Here is a 24069-nt window from a genome sequence, read left to right on the forward strand (position 1 = left end):
TATGCTTACAAATATGATAATCATAAAGATGCTCACATACCTAAAATTCTGGTATATGAACTTCAAGAACTAGTTTTGGACATGTCCTTTATACATTTATCTACAAATAGTTGCATTAATTGTCAGGGGATTTTTTTTTAAATCATACACTTTGATAGTAGGTCAGTGCTGAATTTACTGGAGTTTTGAGATAAGGGAGACTCCTGCTACCAAAGTAAGGATGATTTTAGCTTATCAAGGCACATTAGTACCTTGTATGTAGACATCTTTCAGACTTGCCTGAAAGGCTAGAGCAGCTTGATTTGTCTTGCCTTAAAATAATAACCATCTCCCAGGTCAAAACAAGGTTAGATACTTAACTCTGTGCCTGAACCATGAGGCTATCCCATAGACCTACATGTGGGAGACATTAAAATACAGCAATTCAGAATAAATGCTGCAGCTACTTTCTATTATCCTAAACCTCTAACAGGAAGCTGTTTCCTGTTTAGTTCCTGTGCCAAATTCTAGTAAGCCATTTAAAAGAGAATATAAGCAAACAAGCAAGAAACAACCTCACAACATCAAGAGTGAAGGACGAAGAGAAAAATACACTCTGCTGACTGACCTTATCCTTTCTGATAACACATCTTAGACCAACTACACTATAAGCTTCTTGAATAAAGCAGCTTATCTTCATTCACAATGTCACAATGTACCAATATTTAGACAGTACTTTGGCAGCAATACAAAATAATACAGTTTTATTGCTTCTCTTAGAATTTCTAAGTAGAGTTCTGCTATCTTACTTCCTGGTGAACAGAGAAACCATTGCATGTTTTATAGAGTTCAAGAAATAAAGAAAGTCAAAACAAAAAATAAGTTTCCAACAATAGGAATGGTTTTGGCTTAGTTATGATCCTATAACCCTTGATTTTTCAGCCTATCTCCAAAGAGTCCAGCACTGCGTGAGGACTGTATTTACAGGAAGACTTGTATATTACTTCAGCAAGCAAAGGGGAAAAAAAAAAAAAAAGCCCCAGCATGTAAAGATGGACCCCATCTTTATCTAAGATGCATGTCAGATGTCTTCATATTTGCTGAGAATTTAATTGCTATCCTAAGTCAAGGAAGAGAACACTTTTTTTTTTTCCCAAAGAAACATACATTTTCCATAATCCCTCAAGATCAGATCTGAGCCACTAGTCCCTTCTAGAATAACCATCTCCATATTGTATGGACCAATTAGTTTTGCATAAAACTCTCTTTAGGCAAAAATAACAGATATATTTTACATGCTGTACTCGTATAAGAACTTTGGTCCTTAGTCCCTACATATTGACAAGAATCATCTTTCCAAAAAGCCATTTTAATAGAAAAGATCCTGAAAGTTTGTCTCTCAACAGCCTGACTTGATGCATTTACTTTTTTTGCCAGTTCTGATATCATTCTATGGTTTTAGTCCATTTTCATTCATCTTTATCACTATTTTTCCACAGAGTTCTCCAGATCCTTGAGGTGTTAATTGTTTTCTATACAGCACAAAGACCCACAGTCCAGTTAAAGACCCACAGTCTGGTTTCCTGCTTGAAAATGTGCTTCAAGAAATGCAGTTACAAATTTGCTACAAAAAATCTTCCACCAAACACCACAGGCTTTAGTGTGACCTCCTTTTTCTTTCACAGAATTTGCGTACATCTGCTGCTACAATGTTGTAACAAAGAAAAAAAAATTTACAGATGATTTCCATCCACTGGAAGTAACACTCAGATTTAGACTCAAAAAGTCCTTGCCTTCTCCCCAAGTCCAAAGGTTGACCTTGCTTTGAATGACTGAAAAGGAATCACTTTTTCAGGTCAGGGGGATATGTGACATACCATCCGTTGTTTGGCATTGGAAGGTTGGGTATTAGAGAATTGTTGCTACCGTTACCTTTTATGTTTCAGTCTCTTCTTGACATCACAGTAAAGAAAGAAAAATGAAAACATAAGTCAGGCATTTCAAACAAGTCCCTCTGGTTTCTAATTCCCAAAAGCTGAAACCCACCAGAATTCAGATGTTCTGACTGAACCAAGCCTCCACAACCTGTCTTAAAAGGTCTTGACTGATGACATTTTTACTACACACCACAAGGCACTAATGCTTACTTTAAGTCATGCCCTTCAATGTTTTCTTTGTCCTCTAAAGTGCAAGAGATACGACTCTCTCTTTATAAATTCACGTGACTGTTTCCTTCACAAGAGACTAAGATTATTATTGCTAGAACCCATGGCATCTTATAATAAAGTAGGCGGTGTAGATGTTCTCAAATTTATTTTACTAAAATATGCCTTTTCAACTACTAATTATAATGGTACTATTCTTTTTTTGTTGGGGTTTTTTTTGCCCTTGTATAATGCAAAGATTAGTCATGACAGGTGGTTTTTTCCTCCTCAGGAAGTAAAGGAAATCCATACCTTAATTAATATAATAAGAAAATAATTACTATGCTTAAGTGATGAGGACTCAGGCAACTCTCTGTTGAGAAGCTATTTATTTCTCTTTCTTTTCATTCAGTTCATCTACGAGAACTTTTTAGATATGCGTAGCTCTTCATGCCAGTTAACAAAATAATGCAGTACAACTAGGGACATGCAACTATCACAACAAACAGGGAGAAAACTTACAAAATATGTCTTTGTACTTGCAGAAGGGAGGCCCCATATCTAATTTTTTCTCTCTCACCTTTTCATGTCTCAAGCTCTGAACTCTAAGCCCTCACAAAAGCATTTTCTCTATGTTTTACAAACTTTGTGGGCTCACTCTTACGTCTTATTAACATTTAACCTTGGTTTCTCTATACAAGTCAGGGAATACACTTTTTTGCCAGCCAACAACTGCGGATGGATGGCCCTGGCAGTTCTTAACAGAACACCCTTGCTGCAGGTGCTGTTATTTGAAGTGGGCACTTCTCATGCTTCGACAGAGAACTAAAAGATGTTGACCAAAACAGTCCTGTCAGCATTGATAGGCTCAATAGTGCTACTGACCAGCTAGAGAGTAACAGTTAGCTGGGTGTTTTTAATCACTGCATGCACTGTTTCAATTTGTTAGGCAATTAGGAGAACAAGTAAAAACTTTCAACACTTGACTGCTGTGCTTTGTCATTCTCTAGGCTATAATTACTAACTAAGAGTCATGCTCAATTATCACATGCACAATTAAGTAGTTATTCCACATTTTCACTATTAAACAATAACCAAGTAACAAATTTCTTTCCATTTCCATGGACAGTTTCACATTTTTAAAAAAATAATCAGACATCTACAAAAATACATGATTTTTTTGAAAAAAATTACCATTAAAAAAAGCAGCATGGTATTTCTATGTCCTGTTTTATCCACATGATATAGTCATTACACAGAGAAGATTAAACCCTATGGAATTAACTAAGAAAATTTGTACTTTTTTTTCACCATGTAAACTTCTAATACAGAGGAAATGTTGGGTCAATTTTACTGGCCCAAGCCATGAGCCCCCCTTTAATATCCTTAGCTAACACAGAGCCAAATTGTCTGACAGGTAACTCCTGCAGAATTCTTACAGCCTTCTGGGAGTCATTTCCTAATTTGCAAACAACATATACAGGAAAAGATGTCTGGCCATTAGTTCTCTGCTTTTCTTCACAAATTCTTTTTTCTAAATATTCCAGATATTCTTCATCTTTCTCTTCTAATTTACTCAAAGGAACGTGGACAGCGTGTACCAGGCGACAGATATCCACTTCTACCTGCGGACGAACGTCTAACAACACATGAGGAACTTGCTCATCCAACAGTTTTTTGTATTCCTCTACAGACACCCTGTCTTTACTGGACAGCAGATGTAAAGTCCTACACTTGTCTGTTGCAGAAGAACCGCAAAATGCCTCATAATCCTGAAGACAGGTGACAGACGGATTGTCACCACAAACAGCACAGTCCGGTTTCTTTGGTCTTAACTTGATGTTGCGAAATCTCCCCTCACGGGCGTCAAACATCAGCATGAACTGACCGAAGGAGGAACCCATTCCCGAAGCAATCTTCAGCACTTCCAAGGCCTGGATGCACCCCACGATGCCCGGCACGACACCCAGCACTCCCCCATCCGCACAATTAGTCACCGTCTCCGGTGGAGGGGGCTTGGGGAAGAGACACCTGTAGCAGGGCCCTCCCTGGTAGTTGTACACGACGAGCTGCCCCTCCAGCCGGAGGGCACTGCCAGACACCAGGGGCTTCCCTGCCAGGACGCAGGCGTCGTTCACCAAGTACCTGGTGGGGACGTTGTCGGAGCAGTCGGCGACGACGTCGTACTGCCGCACCAGCTCTAGGGCAGTGCGAGGGCTCAGGGCGCCGCAGTAGGGCACGTACTGCACCGTGGAGTTCAGCAGTCGCAGGGCCGCCGCGGCGGAGAGCGCCTTGGGGAGCCCTCGGCGGGCCTCCCCGTGCAGCACCTGCCGGTGCAGGTTGCTCGTCTCCACCACGTCGTGATCCACCAGACCCAGGCGGCCAACACCGGCGGCTGCCAGGTACTGGGCCAGCGGGCAGCCCAGGCCGCCGCAGCCCACCACGAGCACGGAGGAGCGGGCCAGGAGCAGCTGCCCCCGCACGCCCAGCTCCGGCAGCACCAGCTGCCGGCTGTACCGCAGGATGTCGGCGGCGCTCAGAGAGGCCCGGGCGGGCAGAGGGGGGAGCTCGCCGGGAAAGGCGGCGGCACGCTCGGCCTCGGTGGCCTCGGCGACCCCACCGTCGCCCGCAGCACCCCCCGCCAGGACGGCGGCCAGCCGCTCGCGTAAGCCGCGCAGCTCCTGCTCCCGCTGGTCGATCTCCGCGCTCAGCCGCGCCGCCTCCGCGCAGCCCGCCATGGCCCGCGGCAGACCGAGCCGAGAAAGAACCCGCCGCTTCCGCTTCCGGCCGAGGGGGCTTCCGGCGCTTCCGGTCGCGCCGCGCTCGCTGATTGGCCGCGGCGCGTCCCCGCCGGTTCCGGCTGACGTCAGCGCGCCGACATGGCGGCCGGCGGCGCCGACAAGTTCTCGGTGCTGCTGCCCACCTACAACGAGCGGGAGAACCTGCCCCTCGTCGTCTGGCTCCTGGCGCGCACCTTCCGGGAGAGGTACCGGCCGCGGGGGTGAGGGCCCCGGGGTCCCTCGGCGGGCCGGGGCTGAGCTCCCTCGCCCCCTCCCTTCCTCCCTCCGCCCGGGCCGCCGCTCTGCGGGCGGGAGGGAGCCCGGCCGGCGAAGAGTACGGCTCTTCCCGGAGGTTAATTAGGGAAACGAAACTGCTGCGGTCCGTTCTGCCCCGGCCCCTGGAGAGCGTGGGCAGGTGGAAGCGCAGAGGCGGTTTTAGCTTTCCAGCTTTCGCAGTCCTGAGGCCAGAACTGAACGCCGGGGTCAGGCTGAGGGTTTGTGTTGCCGCAGCGTGCTGTGAAGCAGTTGCGGCCTGAGACGTGAAACAGTGACGTTGAGTCACGTTCTGTCGCTATAAGTATAGTCTTACAGCTACAAGAATGACTGTAGCGTGTACCTCGAATTGTCAGAAAATAATTTTGTATTCTAGTCTTATGTTTTCAAAATGGCATAGGTGGTGAAATTGGGTTTTCCATTTGCTCGTTTAAAAATAATTCTCGTTTCAGTGGAAACAATTTTGAAATTATCATCATAGATGATGGAAGCCCAGATGGGACGCAGGAAATTGCTGAACAATTGGAAAAGATATATGGATCAGATAAAATAGTGAGTTGTATATTCTCTACCTTTTTTTCATTTTTATTGTATTGGAAAGTACTTGAAGTCCTTTGGAAACAGGAACGGAGCGCCTGGATTCTGCACTTTCTTTACATCCTTAAACAAGTTATGTCACTTTTGTACACCACTCTAGAGATATCTAAAATTATGATAGTCGTGCAGCTGCTTAGCAGCATTATGAACTAACATGCAGAGTCATGAATTAATATTTGCAAAATGTTTTCAACACTTTGTGTAGTGCTGTGTGCTAATGAGTAATGAATAGCGGTTGTCAGCGTGCTTTGTGCATGCCTGAGGGAGAGATGAGGTTTGGATAAACTTTAATTTCACTTTAAGTGACTGCAGTAATAGCGAAATTGGAGAGATGAAAGCTAGTCTGGTCTTGTGAATTATTTTTAATCTGTCTAGTTGCATTCCTCAATAACAGGACTTTTTTTTTCTTTTTAATGTATTACTGTGTAACCATCAATTATATACAAGAAGATAACATCATTTATTTAGTCTTTATGAGCCATTAAAGCCACTTTTTTTTGGAGGGGCAATAAAAGCTTTATCACAGAACAGTGTAAAACCCCGAACTGAATAGTTTGTCACAGTTTTGTGCTGTAAGCAGTGTCAGATTCTTTCTTAATCTATTACTGTGTAATTAGTAATAGAGAAGTTTAAGATAGTTAACTGACCTTTCCTCACTGCTTAAGAGTTTAATTTTGAAGTTTAATCTGTGGACCAGCACCTGCAGCAGTGCTGAGCCAAGCACACTTGAGTGGAATTATACGGAGGCACCACCATCAGCTCACACTGATATTACTGCAGAAGTGTAAATCAGCTGTGATTTCTCATTAGGTCAATTTTCTTTGCTCTCTGTTTTTGGGTGGGTTTTGGTTTGGTTTTGGTTTTTACCTGAAATTCTTTTCTTAGTTTCCTGAGCAAAATCATTGGTCTGATTTCTGCTCAGGAGTTGTCGTCCAAATAACTCCATGGGGCTTCTCACTTACTACATTATGCTTACTGAACGTGGTATGAGGCTCACTTAATGAGAGGCCAACATGCTCAAGGAAGTAGATGAGGAATCAAAGTGGTTTTGGTTTTTGGGTTTTTTTTAATGTTCAAATGTAACTATTTATTAAAGGAAAAAAAAATTCTATGGGAAAAAGACCCAGAAACCAAAGTATCAAATCAGCAGAAGCACTAATGATTGCTAACTCTTTCACAGCCATGTCCTTCTCTGAATTACATTACTTATGGCCTCTCAGATAATGCATCAAAATTAGCCAAGATTTAAAAGTGAGATTTAAAATTTGTTTCTGAAGTATATTTAGATGACTGCTTAAATGTCTACCCTCCCCATCCCAAATGCTGACTTATATCAAAGGCACTTTAGGAAGAGTTGAAGGTTAAATTACTGTTGTGATGATCTAAAAGTTAGATTCCTCTTTTGTTAGTGGTGGTGCCCGCTTCTCACCCTGCACTTCATACGGCCGTACGGGAGCTGAGGATACTTGGCACACTTTTAAAGCTTGGTCACTCATATTCTGAAAGAATAATATTGTTATATGCTCATTATTCATGGGTTATATCTGTATGCACATGAAAATCTTGAAATTTATATTCAGTACCGAAAGTATGCTAAATCACTTCGGGAAACTTGCTAAAATATTTGCTGTTAGTGTTTGTCATTCCTTAAAAGTAATGGTGCTGGGGAGACTGTTGTTCAGATTTACCACTGTATTTCAGATAGTGGAATTTGAAGAAATCCTTTAGTTACGAAGATGGTGCTTTTAATTTTGTTTTTTACTGCAGAACTACGAAGTAAAGCTTAAAAAGGGTTTCTTTTTAAATATGACCTGATCAAATACCTGTTTAATATAATGATTTGTTTCTCCTGTATTTTGACAGTTAAATTTATTTTTATATACTATCTAGAATTCTAAGAATTAAAAGTACATTTTAAAATATTTTTACACCTTGAAAATAGTAAATTTTAAGGTGTTGCTAAAACTAATTGAAAACTGTACTTCAAGTAATATATGTATATTTTAATATATCCTGCAGCTTCTAAGACCCAGAGCAAGAAAGTTGGGCCTCGGTAAGTCCTTATGAACTCTGGTTAGTGCTAAAAAAAGAATAAAAATCTGCTGTATTCTTTTATTGATTCTAGTGTGTAAAGTTCCAGAAAAAAATCACAGTAAAGCCCAAAAGCAGAAATATACGTTTTCAAGTTTTTTGTAAGCAAGCAAGCTTAAAAACCACACATACAAAAATCACAGAGTATTTGTAACAAGTTCCCTGCAACCTCAAACCTGAAAACTGTGGTCACTGCAATTCTGTAGAACTGTGTGTTCCTGCTAACATCATGCTGCTTCTCTCCCTCCCATACTGCATTCACTGATTATTAGAATGAGGGGTCTAGACTGAGAAAAAAAATATAATTTTTCACAAGAGTAGCTGCTATATTTGGTGGAACCTACTGATCCAGAGGGGACAGTGGTATTTTCTGTGCAATCTACCCACGTGCAGGATGCTTCAAAACTTGGACCGTAGTTTGTGCAATCTCCAGAGTAGGCTGGGATGTTTTCTTACACATATTTGGACAGAGCTCTTCAGAGTTAACCCATTTCAATGTGAATTATGACTATAATTAAATAAAAACCCACATATCTGACAGATGTCCAGCACTGAAACTACTAAAAGTATTGTCTCACCTATTAACTGACAAGTGAATTGAAGGTTTTGAAGTACATTGCAAAAGTTACTAGTGTCACAGAAATCTCACTAATTTGGGAGCCAATCTTGTACCACTGAGACTGATCATTAAAATTTGCATGGAGTGATGCAGGACTGCAGTTTTATAGCTCTGATGCCATATTTCACAGAATACGTAAATCAAGTTTGTCACTATTTGCTTTAGGAAAAAGCATATATCCTAGGAAGTCATAAATGACATTAAAACTTGTAGTATGGAAACTACCCTAAAATAAAGTGGAGATATTTCCATCTGTTAAGATTCATGTTGTATCCTTATCACTCCTCTTTTATAATAGGAATGGAGAAAATGATAAAACGCAATACCTTGTTTGATTTATTGTTAATCAGTATCTGCCTTTCTTGCTAAATGTCTTGGTAATCCCCACTTCCATGTGCTAGTAAAACATTTGAGGTGTCTTGTATACTGAGTAATGCAGCTAATTTCTCCAGTCCACTGAATAACAATAAAATTCTAATTTTGATATTGAATTGTCTATTTAAATTCACCTTTCTATACTTTTTTCTGCATCTCTCATTTATCTAAGGAACTCCAAAAAGCTTACATATCTTTACTTTTATGTTTTCAGCCTTTTCATCCTTTGTCCTAATTTGACCAGTATTATGGATTAAAACTGACTGAACTTAAACTTTTCATGTACCATGCCTACTAGTCATGCACAATACACAAATCTGTGACACTCCTACTGTGTAACTTTGCAAACAACGTGGAAAAGAAAGGAAAGACAGGTTGTTCATTAACCAGGAGTTTAGTTTTGTGTGAGGGTGCCTGCTAAGGACATCAGTTGAGAGTGGGAGTTTTTCAGTTTTATCTATTCCTTATGAAGTAAACAGAAAGACACCAGTAATTTGGATCAGTGAAGAGCATATGCTGGTTTTTAATCTCTTGTGCTGCTGTACTGCCCTTGGAAGCAGTGCTGTCTTTGAACGATAGGACTTGGATCAGAAATTTGCACTGTTGAGGAAAACTGTAATAGCAAGACTTGTTCTAGCTTTTATCAAGATAGCTACAGCAGTTCATACAGGATGAATAAAATGCAACAAAATCTAAAGTAAGAAAAAAAAGACTGTCTTCAGATTAGGTATCAGGATATAATTCATGGTGTCAAGAACAACCCCAAATCTATATACTACTAATAGTAAATCCTGAGTATAGAAAGCAAGTTTTTTCTAATTATCAGTGATTATTTTGTTGCCTGTGTCCTATTTCCAGTTTTCTATGGCTTATAAGTGCCTATGGTGTTTCTGGAAATGTTATTTCAAATAGTGTCCCACTTACTAAATCATGTTTCTCTGTGCATTTCTAGCGCAGTAGGGTTTGTCAAGGTTTATATTTATAAAATCTAGTGCTGAAATTGTAGGGAAAAAGAAAAATAGTTTTACCGTTTGACCACCAATACATCATTTTAAAATAAATTTTAGGAGTTTTTAGTTGATCCTTTCCTAGTATAACTCAGAGATTTTAGAAAAATAAGCAAAGACTGTGGCTAGAAGATTGCATATGTTAAAATAGTGAGGGAAATTATTTCTGTACTGTTTTCATCAGGCACTGCTTATATTCATGGAATGAAGCATGCCACTGGGAATTTTATTGTTATTATGGATGCTGACCTCTCTCACCACGTAAGTCTGTATTTTAGGTACTGTGTTTTTAATATGTTGTATTAAATTATTTTTAATTTATTTTTTTTTACCTCCCACCCCTTTTTCTTTTTCTGATCTGTTTTCCTTCCATTTCAGCCAAAATTTATTCCAGAGTTTATCAGGTAGGTGCCGACTGTATTATGAGAGAACGACTTCTGAACGCTTATTGTTGTGTGGTAATATTTGAAAGTTTTATATTCTTGTATAGCTGTCTAGCTGTAGTAAGAAAATTGGCAAGGCAAGAATTCAAATAAAAGTGATTGGACCTCATTAGATTTGTCCCGAAATCATCCAGAAAAATGATTAGTTCCTAACTGGAGCAAAATCTCCAAGTTTAAAGTAACAGCATGTGTGGCTAAGTACTTCCCTTTCTTGTAATGGTTGTTCAGCTTTGAAAAGCATATATATAAATGCTGTCTTCTAATTCTAATAATTTCATGGTGTGTGCACGTAGGGATATTGAATAGAGGACCATGTCCTCAATTATTGGTGAAATACTTCTCTCCTTTTTGCCTACCTGTTACCTCCCTGTAACATTTCAGTTTGTGAGAGATGGTCAACAGCCATTACGTTGGAGGCTAAGGGTAGCACTCTGTATAATTCTCAACTTTCTTGCTTAGTAGTACTGGAGGCCTAAAATTTTAGATAAGGTTCTGCAGCAGTCGGGCATGGTATGCACTAAGGATAGTTCCAGACTTCCCGCCCACTGCCCTTTACTATGGGTTTGTGTAATTTAGCTATTTAAATATGTATTTAAATTCCTTCTGTCTTTTATACTAGAGGGAGGCTTTAAAAAGGTGTAAGCTGGTCTTTATAAATTATTTATTAAGTAGTCTAGGAAATTCTATGACATAGTTGGTAAAAGATAATCATAAGATTCCCTGAAATAGCTCTTTATAACAGAATAGTTAACAGGTTTTTGAATGCATAATGCTTATAACCACTGTAACTATTGCCTTCCTCTCTCCTCTACTTATTTGTTCAAAGGTTTGAGAAATATGGATTTTATACTAAAAGAATGATTGTTCTTATTTTGAAATTTGTAGTACTTTCACACAAATATTCCTCCTGTTTTTCTGATAAAACCAATTGCTTACAGAAAGCAGAAAGAAGGCAATTTTGATATTGTATCTGGAACAAGATATAAAGGAAATGGAGGAGTATATGGCTGGGATTTGAAAAGAAAACTAATCAGGTTAGTATTTTTCTAGATATTTACACATAAATTTGTTATTTAGAAATAATAACTCCAAGTACTCAACTCAATCTCTGTGAGCTGAACTGAGTCTTTAGTCAATAGTACTGTGTACAGCAAAATTATATTACATAATAGAAGCTGCATGATTTGCAAATTTTTTGGTTAAAACCCACCAAGAAAGAATGTAATAATATGACTAGGCTTGAGAAATGGGTTGGAACAGTGGACAGATCTGCATGGCATCAGGTTGGGACAGTCTTTCAGCTTCATCATCCAAAGAAAGAGCTGAGGCTATGACACTTTTGTCAAGTTTAAAAGTCCTTTCCCTAAACAGTAAATTACTAGCTAAACCCCCTGTTGACACTGATTTGTCATAAGTTGAGAATTATCTGGCACAATCAATGTCAAGAAATCATTACTTAGACCTTACTGGAAAACAGGTACAGTGAACACTAGGGAGAGGTTTCACCCAAAAGCAAAGAGGAAGACTCTGTCAAGGTCATATAAGCATATGGAGGCTGGCATTTCAGGTTTACAGGGACTTAAAAATCTCAGGGAGGTGATCGACAAGTTTCTGCATAGTCTTTCTCTCTCACACCTGATTTAAGAGAATAGGTGTAAGTTAATGCTGATTTATACGTTACTGTAAAGAATTAGGAGCAGAAGTTGTGTTAGCAGTCTGATCTGGAGATGGAATCACAGGGACTGTATTTGGATTTCTCCTGGTTTTTAATGGCTGGAATAAGTGCTCATCCTTTTGTGAATCTAAATAAAATATACACCCAAAAAAAGGAAGTAAGCTGAATGGACATTGCAGAGGCATCCCTTTACATCATACTGGACAAGGTGAAGGACTTGCACATCTTACCAGTGTGTAATATAGCCCTCAGCAAGATAGTCCTTACTGCTTTTTTCATCTCACAATGTTTTTCATCAGTGGAGCTTATCATTATCATACTATGAAAGCAGTGTAAACCAAAACTGAACCTTGATTTTCTAAATCCCCGTCTCACATTTGTCCAGGAAGCATTTTTATTCTCCATTTACAGTGAATGTTAGTCAGAAGAACAATGTTGTTTTGACTGTTGTCAAATTTATTTCTTTTGTATTCTATTAGCGTGTAGTTGTACTGACAGCTCTACCGTAAAGAACCAGATTGTAAACCTAATTTCTAAAAATCATTGTTTTCTCCTTCACAGAGAAGTTCAATGATCCACTAATCATCTACATTTGAAAAACAAAACGTTGGGTTTTGATTTAAAGATTCTATGATTTATTAGTCAAATCTAGTAGTGAAAACATACTAGAAATATCATTGTTTCATATTAAGCAATAAAAGGTTTCTGGTTTTTTGCTAGTAGGATGATATTTACATATTTCTAGAAATTCTGTTTGATCTTTCAGAACTGTGTACTGACCAATTTTGACATTCATGTTTTCTTTCACAGTCGTGGTGCCAATTTTCTAACTCAGGTTTTGCTGAGACCAGGTGCATCAGACTTAACAGGGAGTTTCAGGTATGGCCCTTGTTTGCAATTCATAAAGTTTATTTGAAATTAAGAAACTGCTGAACAAGGAACTGGAGTAAGGACAGACCTTCTTTACTAAGGACTATGAAAACTGTTTGGAAAGGGCATAAGAAATAGTAGACTAGATTGCAATAACTGTTGCTCCTTTGACTTTTGTTAAAGATTTTTTTTTTAAAGTAGTAATGATATGAGTGAGTGACTACACTTAAGATTTCTACACACTGTCTTGATTTCTGAAGTTCAGAAATTGTGCTTCAGGTTTCGTTTTCTTTGGAATCGTTTACAGGTTATACAGAAAAGAAGTCTTACAGAAACTAATGGAAAAATGTGTTTCTAAAGGATACGTCTTCCAGATGGAGATGATTGTTCGGGCTAGACAGTTAGGATATACTATTGGAGAGGTACAGTAAAAGCTTTGATAAGTATGTTGTGCTTTCATTGAAATGTAGATACAGATTACTGGGAGCATAGGAAATTTTGTGCGCTTCCAAGAAGCAGCAAGATTTTCAAATTGATATCAAGAAATTACAAATGTGAACTCTGTTTTTCCAACTTTTCCAGGTGAATACCAGATCTGAAATTCCAGTTATTTTTTCCACTGGCTGATATGCTAACCAGATCCTTCCTTCTTCCTCTTGCCATTTCTTTAGCTGCATACAATTTTACAACATTCTTCAAAGGAGGGAAAGAAGTCAAAATATACCATGAAGCTGCTCTGAGCCTTTTCTTTCCTCCTTCATATTGTACAGACATGTCTAGTTAGGTCTCTTCAAATCATTTTGTTTTCTCCAGCAACCTGATTCTATTTCAGATTTATTCTGTTCTATGTCATTTATTGCCTTGTTATTTTCCAACTTTCCAGCTATCACAACTTTCCACTTCTAAACTCTTTGAATGTGCTGTCTACAGTCATTGAAAAGGAACTCCAAACAATTGTTAGATCCTGTATTTCCAGCAGTCTGATTGCTGCCTTTTATATTTCATTGAATTGCTCTTGCTGGTGTCTTTAAAGATGATTCACTGGAATTCTGTCTGCAGCCATATCTCAGAATCAGTTCTTCATCATCATTTTCATGACTGTGAATTGTCAGAGAATTCTGTTCCTGGTACTTTCTCTCTAAACCTTATGTATTGCATTTCTCTATCAACATTGGGTAGAGTATTTCCACACAATAAAGCAAGCTCTTTTCTTCCACCTTTCTTGCTTATGGAGCAACATCACTATCCTGTCTGTAGCTGGGGTTTGACCTTAATTTCTTTGGTCTTCGCGTTCAGCTGCATTCACATACTGCTTTCTAATGTTGCTGAATTAAATCCTCACCTATCTATACATCGAGATACTGAAACCTAGGGTGAGGTGAGGTTTTATTTACTATACATTTTTAAAACAGTAAAATACACTTCTCTAGCTTTAAAAAAAATGCAGTCTTGGGTTGCTTATAACTCTTCAGGCTGCTGCTGCAAAGACCCTTTTTCTGCCTATGATCTGACCCCGCCGCTCATTTATTTACGTGCCTCTACTGGTTGTATAGTGTCAAATAAAAGAAGTTTGTCTTCTGTTTCAAAGCCTGATGGACAGTCTTTGCTAGGCTTAATGTCTCCCAGTCAGTGTTGAGACATGGGCTCTGTTTTGTGATGGGTCAGTTACACTACCCTCCACAATTAATCTGTTACATTCTCAAGTAAGCATCTTCTTCCCTTCTCCTTTGGTTTCTCACATGTGGAAAGAGTTCTGTCTAACATCTGAGAAGTTGCTTCATTATTCTGCTTCAGCCTTGTCTTTAAGATTTCCTTTGTGATATCTGTAACAAACTTGACAGTGTTCAGATTGCTGACGCATACCTATGAATAAGACGTTATTTTTGCTATTCTGTGTATCATCTTTATATTATAGCTTCCTGGGGCAGGACAATTTTCCATTACGTTTCAAGTACATTGATACAGTATTTCCTTATCAATATTTAGGATCTCTTTATATTTTATAATTATCCAAATTGTAATACTGAAACTCCAGAAGAGGTGACACTTGCACATCTAATTCCTGGTTTGTGGGTGCTGCAACTCTACAGGCAGAATAGGAGTTTTTATGCAGTTGTAAAATGTAGATACAGTTGTGAGGGAAAACTATTTCTTAAGCAAAGTTGAAAATGAAGATTGAGACCTGCCAGTGTAAAAGGAACAAATGGACGATGAGATGAACTGACACAAGCTATACCTGAATAGTCTTGTATGCACCTCTGTTTCATTTTGCTGTACTGTTCCACCAGATGTGAAATGTACCACAATGCATGGAATACTCCCTTTTGAAAATGCTTCGTTTAAGACTAATGATAGAACTTCTTATGCAAGAAAGGCAAAGTCCAGAAACAACATAGGTAGTTAATTCCTATATGGAAGGGAAAGATTGGATGCCTCTTATTAGATGACTTATTAACTGTTCTTTCATCACTGGTCAGGATATGTCACTTCTGACACCCTGCACTGACTACATATTCAGTGATTTCTATCCATGCTTTGTAGATCAGCTGTCTGTAGTTGCCAGGATGCTTATTGGGATCATCAGAGGGACCCTACTGAGAAAGCCAGAGTCATTGTTGAGTCTGTCTGCATGCCTTTTTAGGTATCTTCTTACCATCTTCTTGGCCTGGGTTCTCTTCTACTATGGACTGATCTGCTAGAACTGTGAGAAATCCTCAGTCCTGGCACAGATGCAAGGGTGCGGTGATTCTTGTGTTCCACTTGCCAGATGATTTCTGGTTGAAACTGCCAGCAGAAGGCAAAGCCAATTTTTTAATGACTTTTGCAAATTCAATTATGACTTCTTCAGCCCCTGAAGTATTTCAGTTTTGCATACAAACATATATGGGAATTCTTGAATATTCTAATACAGTGTTGGCAGAATGTCCTGTCATGTCATTTGTACGTGGTCAAATTACTGAAAAGCAGTATGTTCCTAACACCTCATGAGTAGTGAGTTATCTGGACAGTACAATCACTTCAGTAAGGAAATGAAAATTAGTGTGTTAAATGCCCTTTAATCCTGTCAATAATCTATAAAATAGTCAAAGACCAATAAAGATGGGTATTGCTTGTAAAATATATACTAACTGCCATATTCAGATGTCATCTTCTAGCCGGTGGTGAATTTGAGCAGAGTGCTGTTTCATGGTGGCGGGAGATTTTTGCCTTCTTGAGGCATTGACTCAAAGGTACTGAATTTAGCTAACAAGGAAAGTGGTGAAGGTTCATTTTAAGCCCCCAGGCTGTTAGTACACTTAGGCTATTAAGTTTGTTCTGACTGGTGTACATTCCAGCCAATGAGTAATGTCTTTGGATCATCTTTAAAGGTGATAAACCAAATAATTTCATACTCCCCAGCTATGGGGCATCATTAAAGCTACTGGTAAGAAGAACTGACACAAAGGAAGCCAATCTGGTGCTTGCTTTCTTCCCATGTCTAAACATGCTGTAGTTCAAAGGCCATTTTTTTGTTTACAGAATTTCTGATTATTTAGGTTTTGAACCTTAAAAATAGTTTTGCTTGTTTCAACAGGTTCCTATTTCATTTGTGGACCGTGTCTATGGAGAATCTAAACTGGGAGGCAATGAAATAGTCTCCTTCTTAAAGGGACTCTTGACCTTGTTTGCTACAACGTGATAGTTTATCCTAAATTAACTTTTTTAGAAAAACATTTTCTGACGTCTGTGTGGTTTTTAATATATAATAGCAGAAGCTTGATAATTAGCGTGGTGGCCAGAAGACCTGCTATAAACTAACAATTAAACAAACCACCAATAATAAACTAAAATATATTGTATCCCAAAATGCTCCTTTCAGAATAAGTGGACTGTATGTTGAACTAAAAACTAATAAAGACTAATGCTGTATTTTTTTTTTTTTTTTTTTAAAATGAAGTCTTAATAAAGAACACAAAGCTAAATGATCTTTTGCATTCAGAAATGAATCATTATTCAGCAGAAGCTAAAGATGATTTTGAAATAAAGACAACCAAGGACTTAAAAAGAATTACAGAATTTATCTTATCTTTGTTCTGTGGTTTGCAGAGATTATTTTAAATATATACCAGTTAGTTCCCTTGCTTTTCTCAATACATATATATACATGTATCTTAAAGCAGATAAATAGAAGAGTTTCTACAGAACTGATAATAGCTTGTGTAGTTTAAGAGGAAATACAGATGAGTACAGTGATTTGTTCTTTGTAAATTTTTTTCCTAGACTGGAAAGAAGGAATGTTCTTTGGATAAGAAAGAGAATTGTATGTGTGGAATAATTTTGTATTCTGTGTTTGTCCAGAAGCAGATAATTCCCTTTTCCTATCTTATTTAGAAACTTAACATTTTTAGAATCTATAAAACAGGAGTATGACATCTCAACCAACTTTAGGGTGACAGAAGACCCAATACACCTCACTGAAGACATTTGAGAAATTTTTCTTATGTCAAATAACAGTTTGCAATGTAAAATCTGTATTTGTTCCAGATCCTGATGAACAAAATATAAACAGAGGTAATACTATTTTTTGTTTCACTGTTTGATATAACCAGAACTTGGAAATTATTAAGCCCTTCAAATATGCACTTGGGGGGAGGGGGGAAGAAGTAAGTGGGAGGATGAAATTATTCTGATAACGGCTTTATAGATACGAAAAATGCATCTTCATTTGGGGGGGGGGGGGGATAGTTCATTGGAGACCTGTGTCAGAAGATTAATGGTAGGAGAGAAGAAGCAACAAATGTCTTAAAAATTACACCTATTTGGCTTGTGTTTGTCTGCATTCCTTTAGTACACTAGATACAGCTGTTAATATTAGAAGAAAGCTTTAGAAAGTCTGTAGATAAATGATAAATTCATATTTCAGATATTTATCACAGCGACAAAAATTAATTAAATGGAACTTCAAAACAAAAGCTTACTTTCTAGTGGACTGCTTTAGAGATACTTCTTTGTTCTTTAGTGAAGTTGTACAGATTCTGATATTTTTCTCCTTTTCTGAGTATTCAGAGCAAACGTTTCATATTTAATTTGCTTTAAAATAATAAAAAAACCCTGTAGCTGTAGGTTTTGAATCTACCTGTAACCAGATTACAGTAACTTAACTGTACATTTTGTGACATTTGCCTGTACTTTTCCAGCAAATTATCTATAATTTCATTTGATGCAGGCTAATCAGATCTAATAATACATACAGAAATAAATCTCTTGGGTCTAAAGGGCCACTGAAGTCTCTAGTGAATAGGTTTCATCTATTTATGTTTCATTTGGAGGTTTCATGGCTAAAATCAACATTTTAAGTTGAAAATAGGTACAAAGTTATTAATGACCAAATAGTGAGTTTTTAGATGTTTATTCAAATTTACATACTACTGAAAACCATTTGCTAGAATACGAATTGAGCCTCAGCAAGGTCATATTTTACTCAGACTTTTATGTAATGATGTATAACTAAAGTCCATTATATTAGTTATTCATGATCTAGTCACTGTGAATTAGGGTTTAGCTTTTAGAATGTGCATGCCTACTGTTTAATTATGAAAATTACCTGGTAAATTTCCTTCATTTATCTATTTATGTGATAGTATTTGAAGGAAAGTGCTTTTACATATAAATTAGGATCATAATACATGGCATATTTTGTGTGCTCCCATATGTGAAAGTTTGAAACGTGACTGGGCTATGTTCAGTTTTCAGATAAATAGGTAATACTTCTTACTATGCTTAAAGGTAATGGTGTTTAAATTATCAAGAAAGAAGTGCTATAAAGAAACAAAAACAAGTACTTCATGGCATGAGGACACGAGTAAGACACTTTACAAGACTTCTTGAAACAAGAAAAGGTCACGAGAGTGCAGCTGGTTTCAATAGCCTGCACCAAGCTACTTGCAGAAAGCACTACTGAATGGAACCAATACGTGGAAAGAAGCAGAATTAAGAACAACAGCTCAGGCTTTCCCTGAGTTAGTGTGATTATATAGAGAGACAGAGACATACACGCACACACACACACACGTATATTTCACAAAATATACCATGAAAACTATCAGGGGTTTTTTTCCTAGCAGAAAGACTGTATATTTCTTCAAAAAACAGGGGACTGGGCTGCAGATAACACACTTTCAAAAGTTGTCTTACAGTAAGTTTTAAAAGCCTGAACTTCAGAAGAGGTAGCTGTTGTTTGTGCATTTGACCCTCCATGCACTTGTAGAGGGGAGAATCATAAAATAGTATGCTGTTAAGTTAGAAGAAAATCAGAATCTTTGCCCAGAACTGGCCTAAATAACCTCTCCCTTCATCCTTTCCCATATCTCAGCCTGCATTACTTTCCTTCCAATGAGTTTCTCCACTGGGGTGACTAAAAACATCTGGTTCTAAAGTATTCCCTGTCTTTGAGCGCTTAGATCTGGCACTGCAGAACCTCACCAGTACTTGAACAGTGTTCTGTTCATAGGAAAACATTGCAAAAACAAGCTCTAAGACTGCATTCTATTGCTGACCTTTTCTCTTGTATGCACTGCTGTGAGAGTTCATAAAAATAAATATTGTAACACTGTGACCAGTGTTCAGAGCTCTAATAGAGGTCCTTCTTTAATAAAGCTCATATCTTTTTAGCAAATAATGGGATGAGATAGCCATCGCTTAGTGCTACTTGAACTGGTTGACTTTTTTAACAGAAACTCTTTGAGTTATTTGCATTTGTTCTCAGCTTTTTTTAATTGAGCCTCTTTGTATTTAAAGACCACCTATGTAAATTCTTAACATAGAGCCAAAAAATTTAAAAGAATATGTATTGCAGAAGAAGAACAGCTTATAACATAAGAAGGATGTTATGCAGGAATGGCCATACTATCTCTTACAGTGCTCAGCAATGGATGCAGAATGAAAGCAAGTAAGAAATGTGGCTAGTACGACCTTTGCCCAAATACACCAACAATCAGCAATGCAGGGTCTTTTGGAGCCAGAGGTCAAGATGGGCTGGACCTTTTAATGGTTCCTTGTGTTTTCTAAGGATTTGATTGCTTTTTGAATCTATTTAAAGTTCTGGCTTCTACAGCATCCTATGGCAATGAGTTCAACAATTTTAATAGATGTATTTTGTGAAGTACTTCCTTTTGTTTCTTTTAAGCTTACTGCCTAATAAGTTCATCAGATGTAATCAATCAGTGGATTGAGACCAGCCCTGCGGATAAGGACTTGGGGGTATTGGTGGATGAAAAATTGAATGTGAGCAAGCAATGTGCACTAGCAGCCCAGAAAGCCAGTCGCATCCTGGGCTGCATCAAAAGAAACGTAACCAGCAGGTCAAGGGAGGTGATTGTCCCCCTCTACTTGGCTCTCATGAGACCCCACCTGGAGTACTGTGTTCAGCTCTGGGGCCCCCAACATAAGAAGGACATGGACCTGTTGGAGCAAGTCCAGAGGAGGCACACCAAGATCATTGGGGGCTGGAGCACCTCCTCTATGAAGACAGGCTGAGAGAGTTGGGGTTGTTCAGCCTGGAGAAGAGAAGGCTCTGGGGACCCCTTTTAGCAGCCTGCCAGTACCTAAAGAGGGCCTATAGGAAAGATGGGGAGGGACTCTTTCTCAGGGAGTGAGTGTAGTGACAGGACGAGGGGTAACAGTTCTAAACTGAAAGAGTGTAGATTTAGATTAGATGTGAGGAAGAAGTTCTTAACAGTGAGGGTGGTGAGACACTGGAACAAGTTGCCCAGAGAAGCTGTGGATGCCCCATCCCTGGCAGTGTTCAAGGCCAGGCTGGATGGGGCTTTGAGCAACCTGGTCTAGTGGAAGCTGTCCCTGCCCAGGGCAGGGGGGTTGGAACTAGATGATCTTTGAGGTCCCTTCCAACCCAAACCATTCTGTGATTCTAGTATGCTATGTTCCCTTTTCTTGTTTCCCATTTTCCTTTTCCTATTATTTGAAAGACCCTGCTTATCCCCTCATCATACTCGAGAAGCCACACCATATCTTGCTATTCTCAAAATGTTAGTAGCAGACTACAGTAGAACAACAGTTCTACTATCATCTTTACAGATCAGGTGCCTAGAACTCCATACAATGTTTTAAATATTCATGTACTAGGGATTTATATAGTGGCATTTCAGTTTTCAGTTCCTTTCTTAATACCATTGCAATACTCTACTTGCCTCGTTTTGGCCACCACAAAACACTGACTTGACATTTACAGAGAATTTTTCATTTTATGTCCCTGGTTTTACGGTTCCACATAAATCAGCTTTTCTTAATTACATCCATATTCATTTCCTATGAAGGCACAAATACTCTGCTAATGTGCTTTCTCTATTATACTTAGGAATCTGTGTCTGCAAGCACTCAATCATTTGGCAAGAACAGGAGCTTTAATTCCTTCCTGGCTTAAATCAGTATATAGCATGGATATATTTGGTTGGGCATGTTTAATGAAGAGGGGGAAGAAGGTAACGCACATTTCACACCACTAATATTCCCTCTCCTCTGAACGGTAAACTGATTACCTCAATTGGCAGACAGGGAAGGCTCTGGGACGACCTCTTGTTCTGTTATTGTGGGCTAGACATTCAATGTGATGTATGAAAAATCTTACACAGCAGGCTCAGTTGTTCAGACCCATTAGAACAGCCAAAGCATGTGCTAAACTTCAAGCATGCAGTCTGAACAGACTTGAAGTTAAAGAAGAATGGGTTGTGGTGTTTTCCATGGCATATCATTAAGATTATCCTTGACTTAAGTTTGGTGCTTGCACTCTGGTTTGAGAGCACTTCTGAATGCGCATCCTCAGTCAGAGCTCTGCTGAGTGACTTAAGCAGCCCTATATTAGCGTGAAGTTTTTATTGGACAATCTGAAGCCCCAGTATGAGATGAAGCACATAATTGGGGGCTACTAAAATTGATACTGCCGCTTGTCCAAGCACTTAGCACCTGATCAACTATACTACATGGCAGGTGAACTGCGAGCAGCTGTGGTCTCCTCATGCCCCTAACACCTTCAATAGCCCTGCCTCAGGGATATGCAATACAGGTTCATACCCTGAGGTGTGGATTTTGTCACTCCTAGTCATATGAAAATTTAGGTATCTAATTCACAAGGTCAAGCAGTTTAATCCCTCTGACCTAGATCATTATGATTCTGAAGCTGGGACAACCACTTCAGACAACCAAGGCCTGGTTAACGTATCCAACTGAATGCGAAACCAGTATCAAAATGAGATCCCTAACCTACCTGGTTTGGGTTTTGTGAGTAAGGATTTGTCTGATCTGAGGTTGGAGGGAGCTGGCTTCGGTTTTGTTTTTGTTTTTTTTTTTTTAATCTGAGGCTTTAAACTGAGCCTGCAATAAAGATGTACCTAGTTGCCAATATAAGCACTATAATAAAACATATTTTCCAGTGGACTGTGTAGAAAGCCAACGGCAAGGTTGCACAGCCTTCTGCATATCAACAGTAAAAAATAATGATGACTAATCAATAATATTTATTTAAGGCTCTATCAAGTTTCCAAGTATAAGCATGGATTGAAATCTTGGCACAAATGAATTAAATGACAGATTGCCTACCGAGTTCAATGCATTGATGACTTCAGCAACAGCTTTTCAACCATTAGCATTCCAGAGTCGCAGGCAAATTTTAATGTTGGGATCAGTATGAACAATGTATATGCAGACAAGAGGATTGCTTATCAAACTTTATCATTGTTTTACAACATATTATCTCCAAGGTGCCATGCAGTAGAAGACATGAATAAAGAAGTGAATCACAGAACTTCTGTAAAGCACAGAAAGTTTTTGAGCATCATTTCCTCCTCTGTTCCTGCCACATTTTACCTTCTTTCTTCAGGCATGGTGGCCATTTATAACTTCTTATAGATTGTGATTGTTACTGTTCAGGGGGAAGTATATTGGGACTGGAGAGAAGGAAACCGAATTGGAACTTTTAATCCAAAACTAGATCTGAAAACTCAGCCCTTGAGAGAGGGATTTCAACAAAGCAGCAGTGGGCAAAGATCATAAAATGGAAGGTTATCCCTGCAAGGTTGGTTGCACCAACTGTTCAACAGAAATTGGTATCAATGGTGCATGATAATAAAAACCAAACCAAAACCAAAACCACCTTGTGTTTGGTTCACAAACTTCTTTCCTGTTTTGACTTTTTGCAAACATGTCACGCCCCTAGGAGGTGAACCCACACAAAACCACAGTCAAGAACTTGATGTTTCCTGGGAAGCTGAGGATTGTTGTCTAGCTCTCAAAATGCTGTGCTCTCAGGAAGGGGAAGACCTGAGCACTAAATGATACTTGTACTTCTGTTCCGGAACAGGAAAGATCTTGACTGAGCTCCTACAGTCACTGCTTGAAAATGCTTTGGGGTCTTCTGTCCCACTACTTCTCTGCAACTACTGGGGGGATACCCAGGAAGAAAATAACCAGATTTACTTACTACATGGTGACTTTCATGTCATGACTGCAATGTGTTTGGAGAGCTCTCGTTTCTAGTCCAGTTTTCCATTCTGCTTGCTTTTGCAGAGAAGGCATATGGCAGTACTTCTGATGGGTGGATCCTGTCAAAATAATTATATTAATTATTGTACAGTGCAGGGGAGGTAAAAAAGACAAGCTGCTTGAAAGCGACAAATTACTGAAATAGTGAAGTTGGGTGATTTTTTAATTTTAATCAACGTCTTTCATTAAGTAAATCCTATCTGAATGCAGTGTTTCTGAAAGCGTTGGCAACATCTAAGATGTCAATTCTATATCCACAGAAAGAATGTAGTTTGTCATGGCCATACTACGTCACCTCCAAAGGACGTGATATTTGACTGACCAGCTTCTGAGTGAAATTTAAGTGTTGCTTATGACAGATAAATTTCTTATTGGTCTGACTAAGGGATCAACCTTTCCTTTCAAGTTATCCCAACTAACTAAGCAAACCTACTTAAGCATCTCTAATCAGAGACCTGCTCAATATGAGTGTCTTCTTATAAAACAAGGAGAAAAGGAGAGTACTCTGTGTCAAGGGATAGTCCTTCCCTGCTTTCATCTTGATACAGACTAAGTTTGGTTCCTTCCTGCTGACTTTTCCCGAAGTCATGGTCATGGAAGAAGGTTAGAGAATGCTGACAGATGATGAAGTGTCTCAACAGCATAGGAGCTGGATGGCTTAATGGGTCTTAAAAGATCAGTGT

The 24069-nt window shown here is 38.8% G+C and overlaps 2 protein-coding genes across 2 annotated transcripts; one reads left to right on the top strand and one right to left on the bottom strand.

Annotated features, from left to right (window-relative positions):
• Window positions 1-2572: 2572 nt before the first annotated feature.
• On the bottom strand, window positions 2573-4861 carry MOCS3 (molybdenum cofactor synthesis 3). Its single transcript, XM_010569628.1, has one exon. It carries the CDS (start codon window positions 4859-4861, stop codon window positions 3446-3448), a length of 1416 nt encoding a protein of 471 aa, XP_010567930.1. The 3' UTR covers window positions 2573-3445.
• A 128-nt stretch (window positions 4862-4989) lies between these two features.
• Window positions 4990-16772, top strand: DPM1 (dolichyl-phosphate mannosyltransferase polypeptide 1, catalytic subunit). Its single transcript, XM_010569630.1, has 9 exons — window positions 4990-5109; window positions 5629-5728; window positions 7793-7826; window positions 10050-10126; window positions 10244-10269; window positions 11247-11342; window positions 12794-12862; window positions 13161-13275; window positions 16428-16772. The coding sequence occupies exons 1-9, from the start codon at window positions 5003-5005 to the stop codon at window positions 16530-16532; spliced, it is 729 nt and encodes a 242-aa protein (XP_010567932.1). The 5' UTR covers window positions 4990-5002; the 3' UTR covers window positions 16533-16772.
• The last annotated feature ends 7297 nt before the right edge of the window (window positions 16773-24069 follow it).

The sequence above is a fragment of the Haliaeetus leucocephalus genome, unplaced genomic scaffold (assembly GCF_000737465.1).
Source record: "Haliaeetus leucocephalus isolate CR32 unplaced genomic scaffold, Haliaeetus_leucocephalus-4.0 Scaffold273, whole genome shotgun sequence".
Lineage (NCBI taxonomy): Eukaryota > Metazoa > Chordata > Aves > Accipitriformes > Accipitridae > Haliaeetus > Haliaeetus leucocephalus.

Excerpts from the sequence above, each read along its gene's own strand:
- MOCS3 (XM_010569628.1), bottom strand. The coding sequence starts at position 4,861 with ATGGCGGGCTGCGCGGAGGCGGCGCGGCTGAGCGCGGAGATCGACCAG.
- DPM1 (XM_010569630.1), top strand. The coding sequence starts at position 5,003 with ATGGCGGCCGGCGGCGCCGACAAGTTCTCGGTGCTGCTGCCCACCTAC. Across the intron at positions 11,343-12,793 it reads TTGAAAAGAAAACTAATCAG|TCGTGGTGCCAATTTTCTAA; the intron begins GTTAGTATTTTT and ends TTTCTTTCACAG. Across the intron at positions 13,276-16,427 it reads TAGGATATACTATTGGAGAG|GTTCCTATTTCATTTGTGGA; the intron begins GTACAGTAAAAG and ends TTGTTTCAACAG.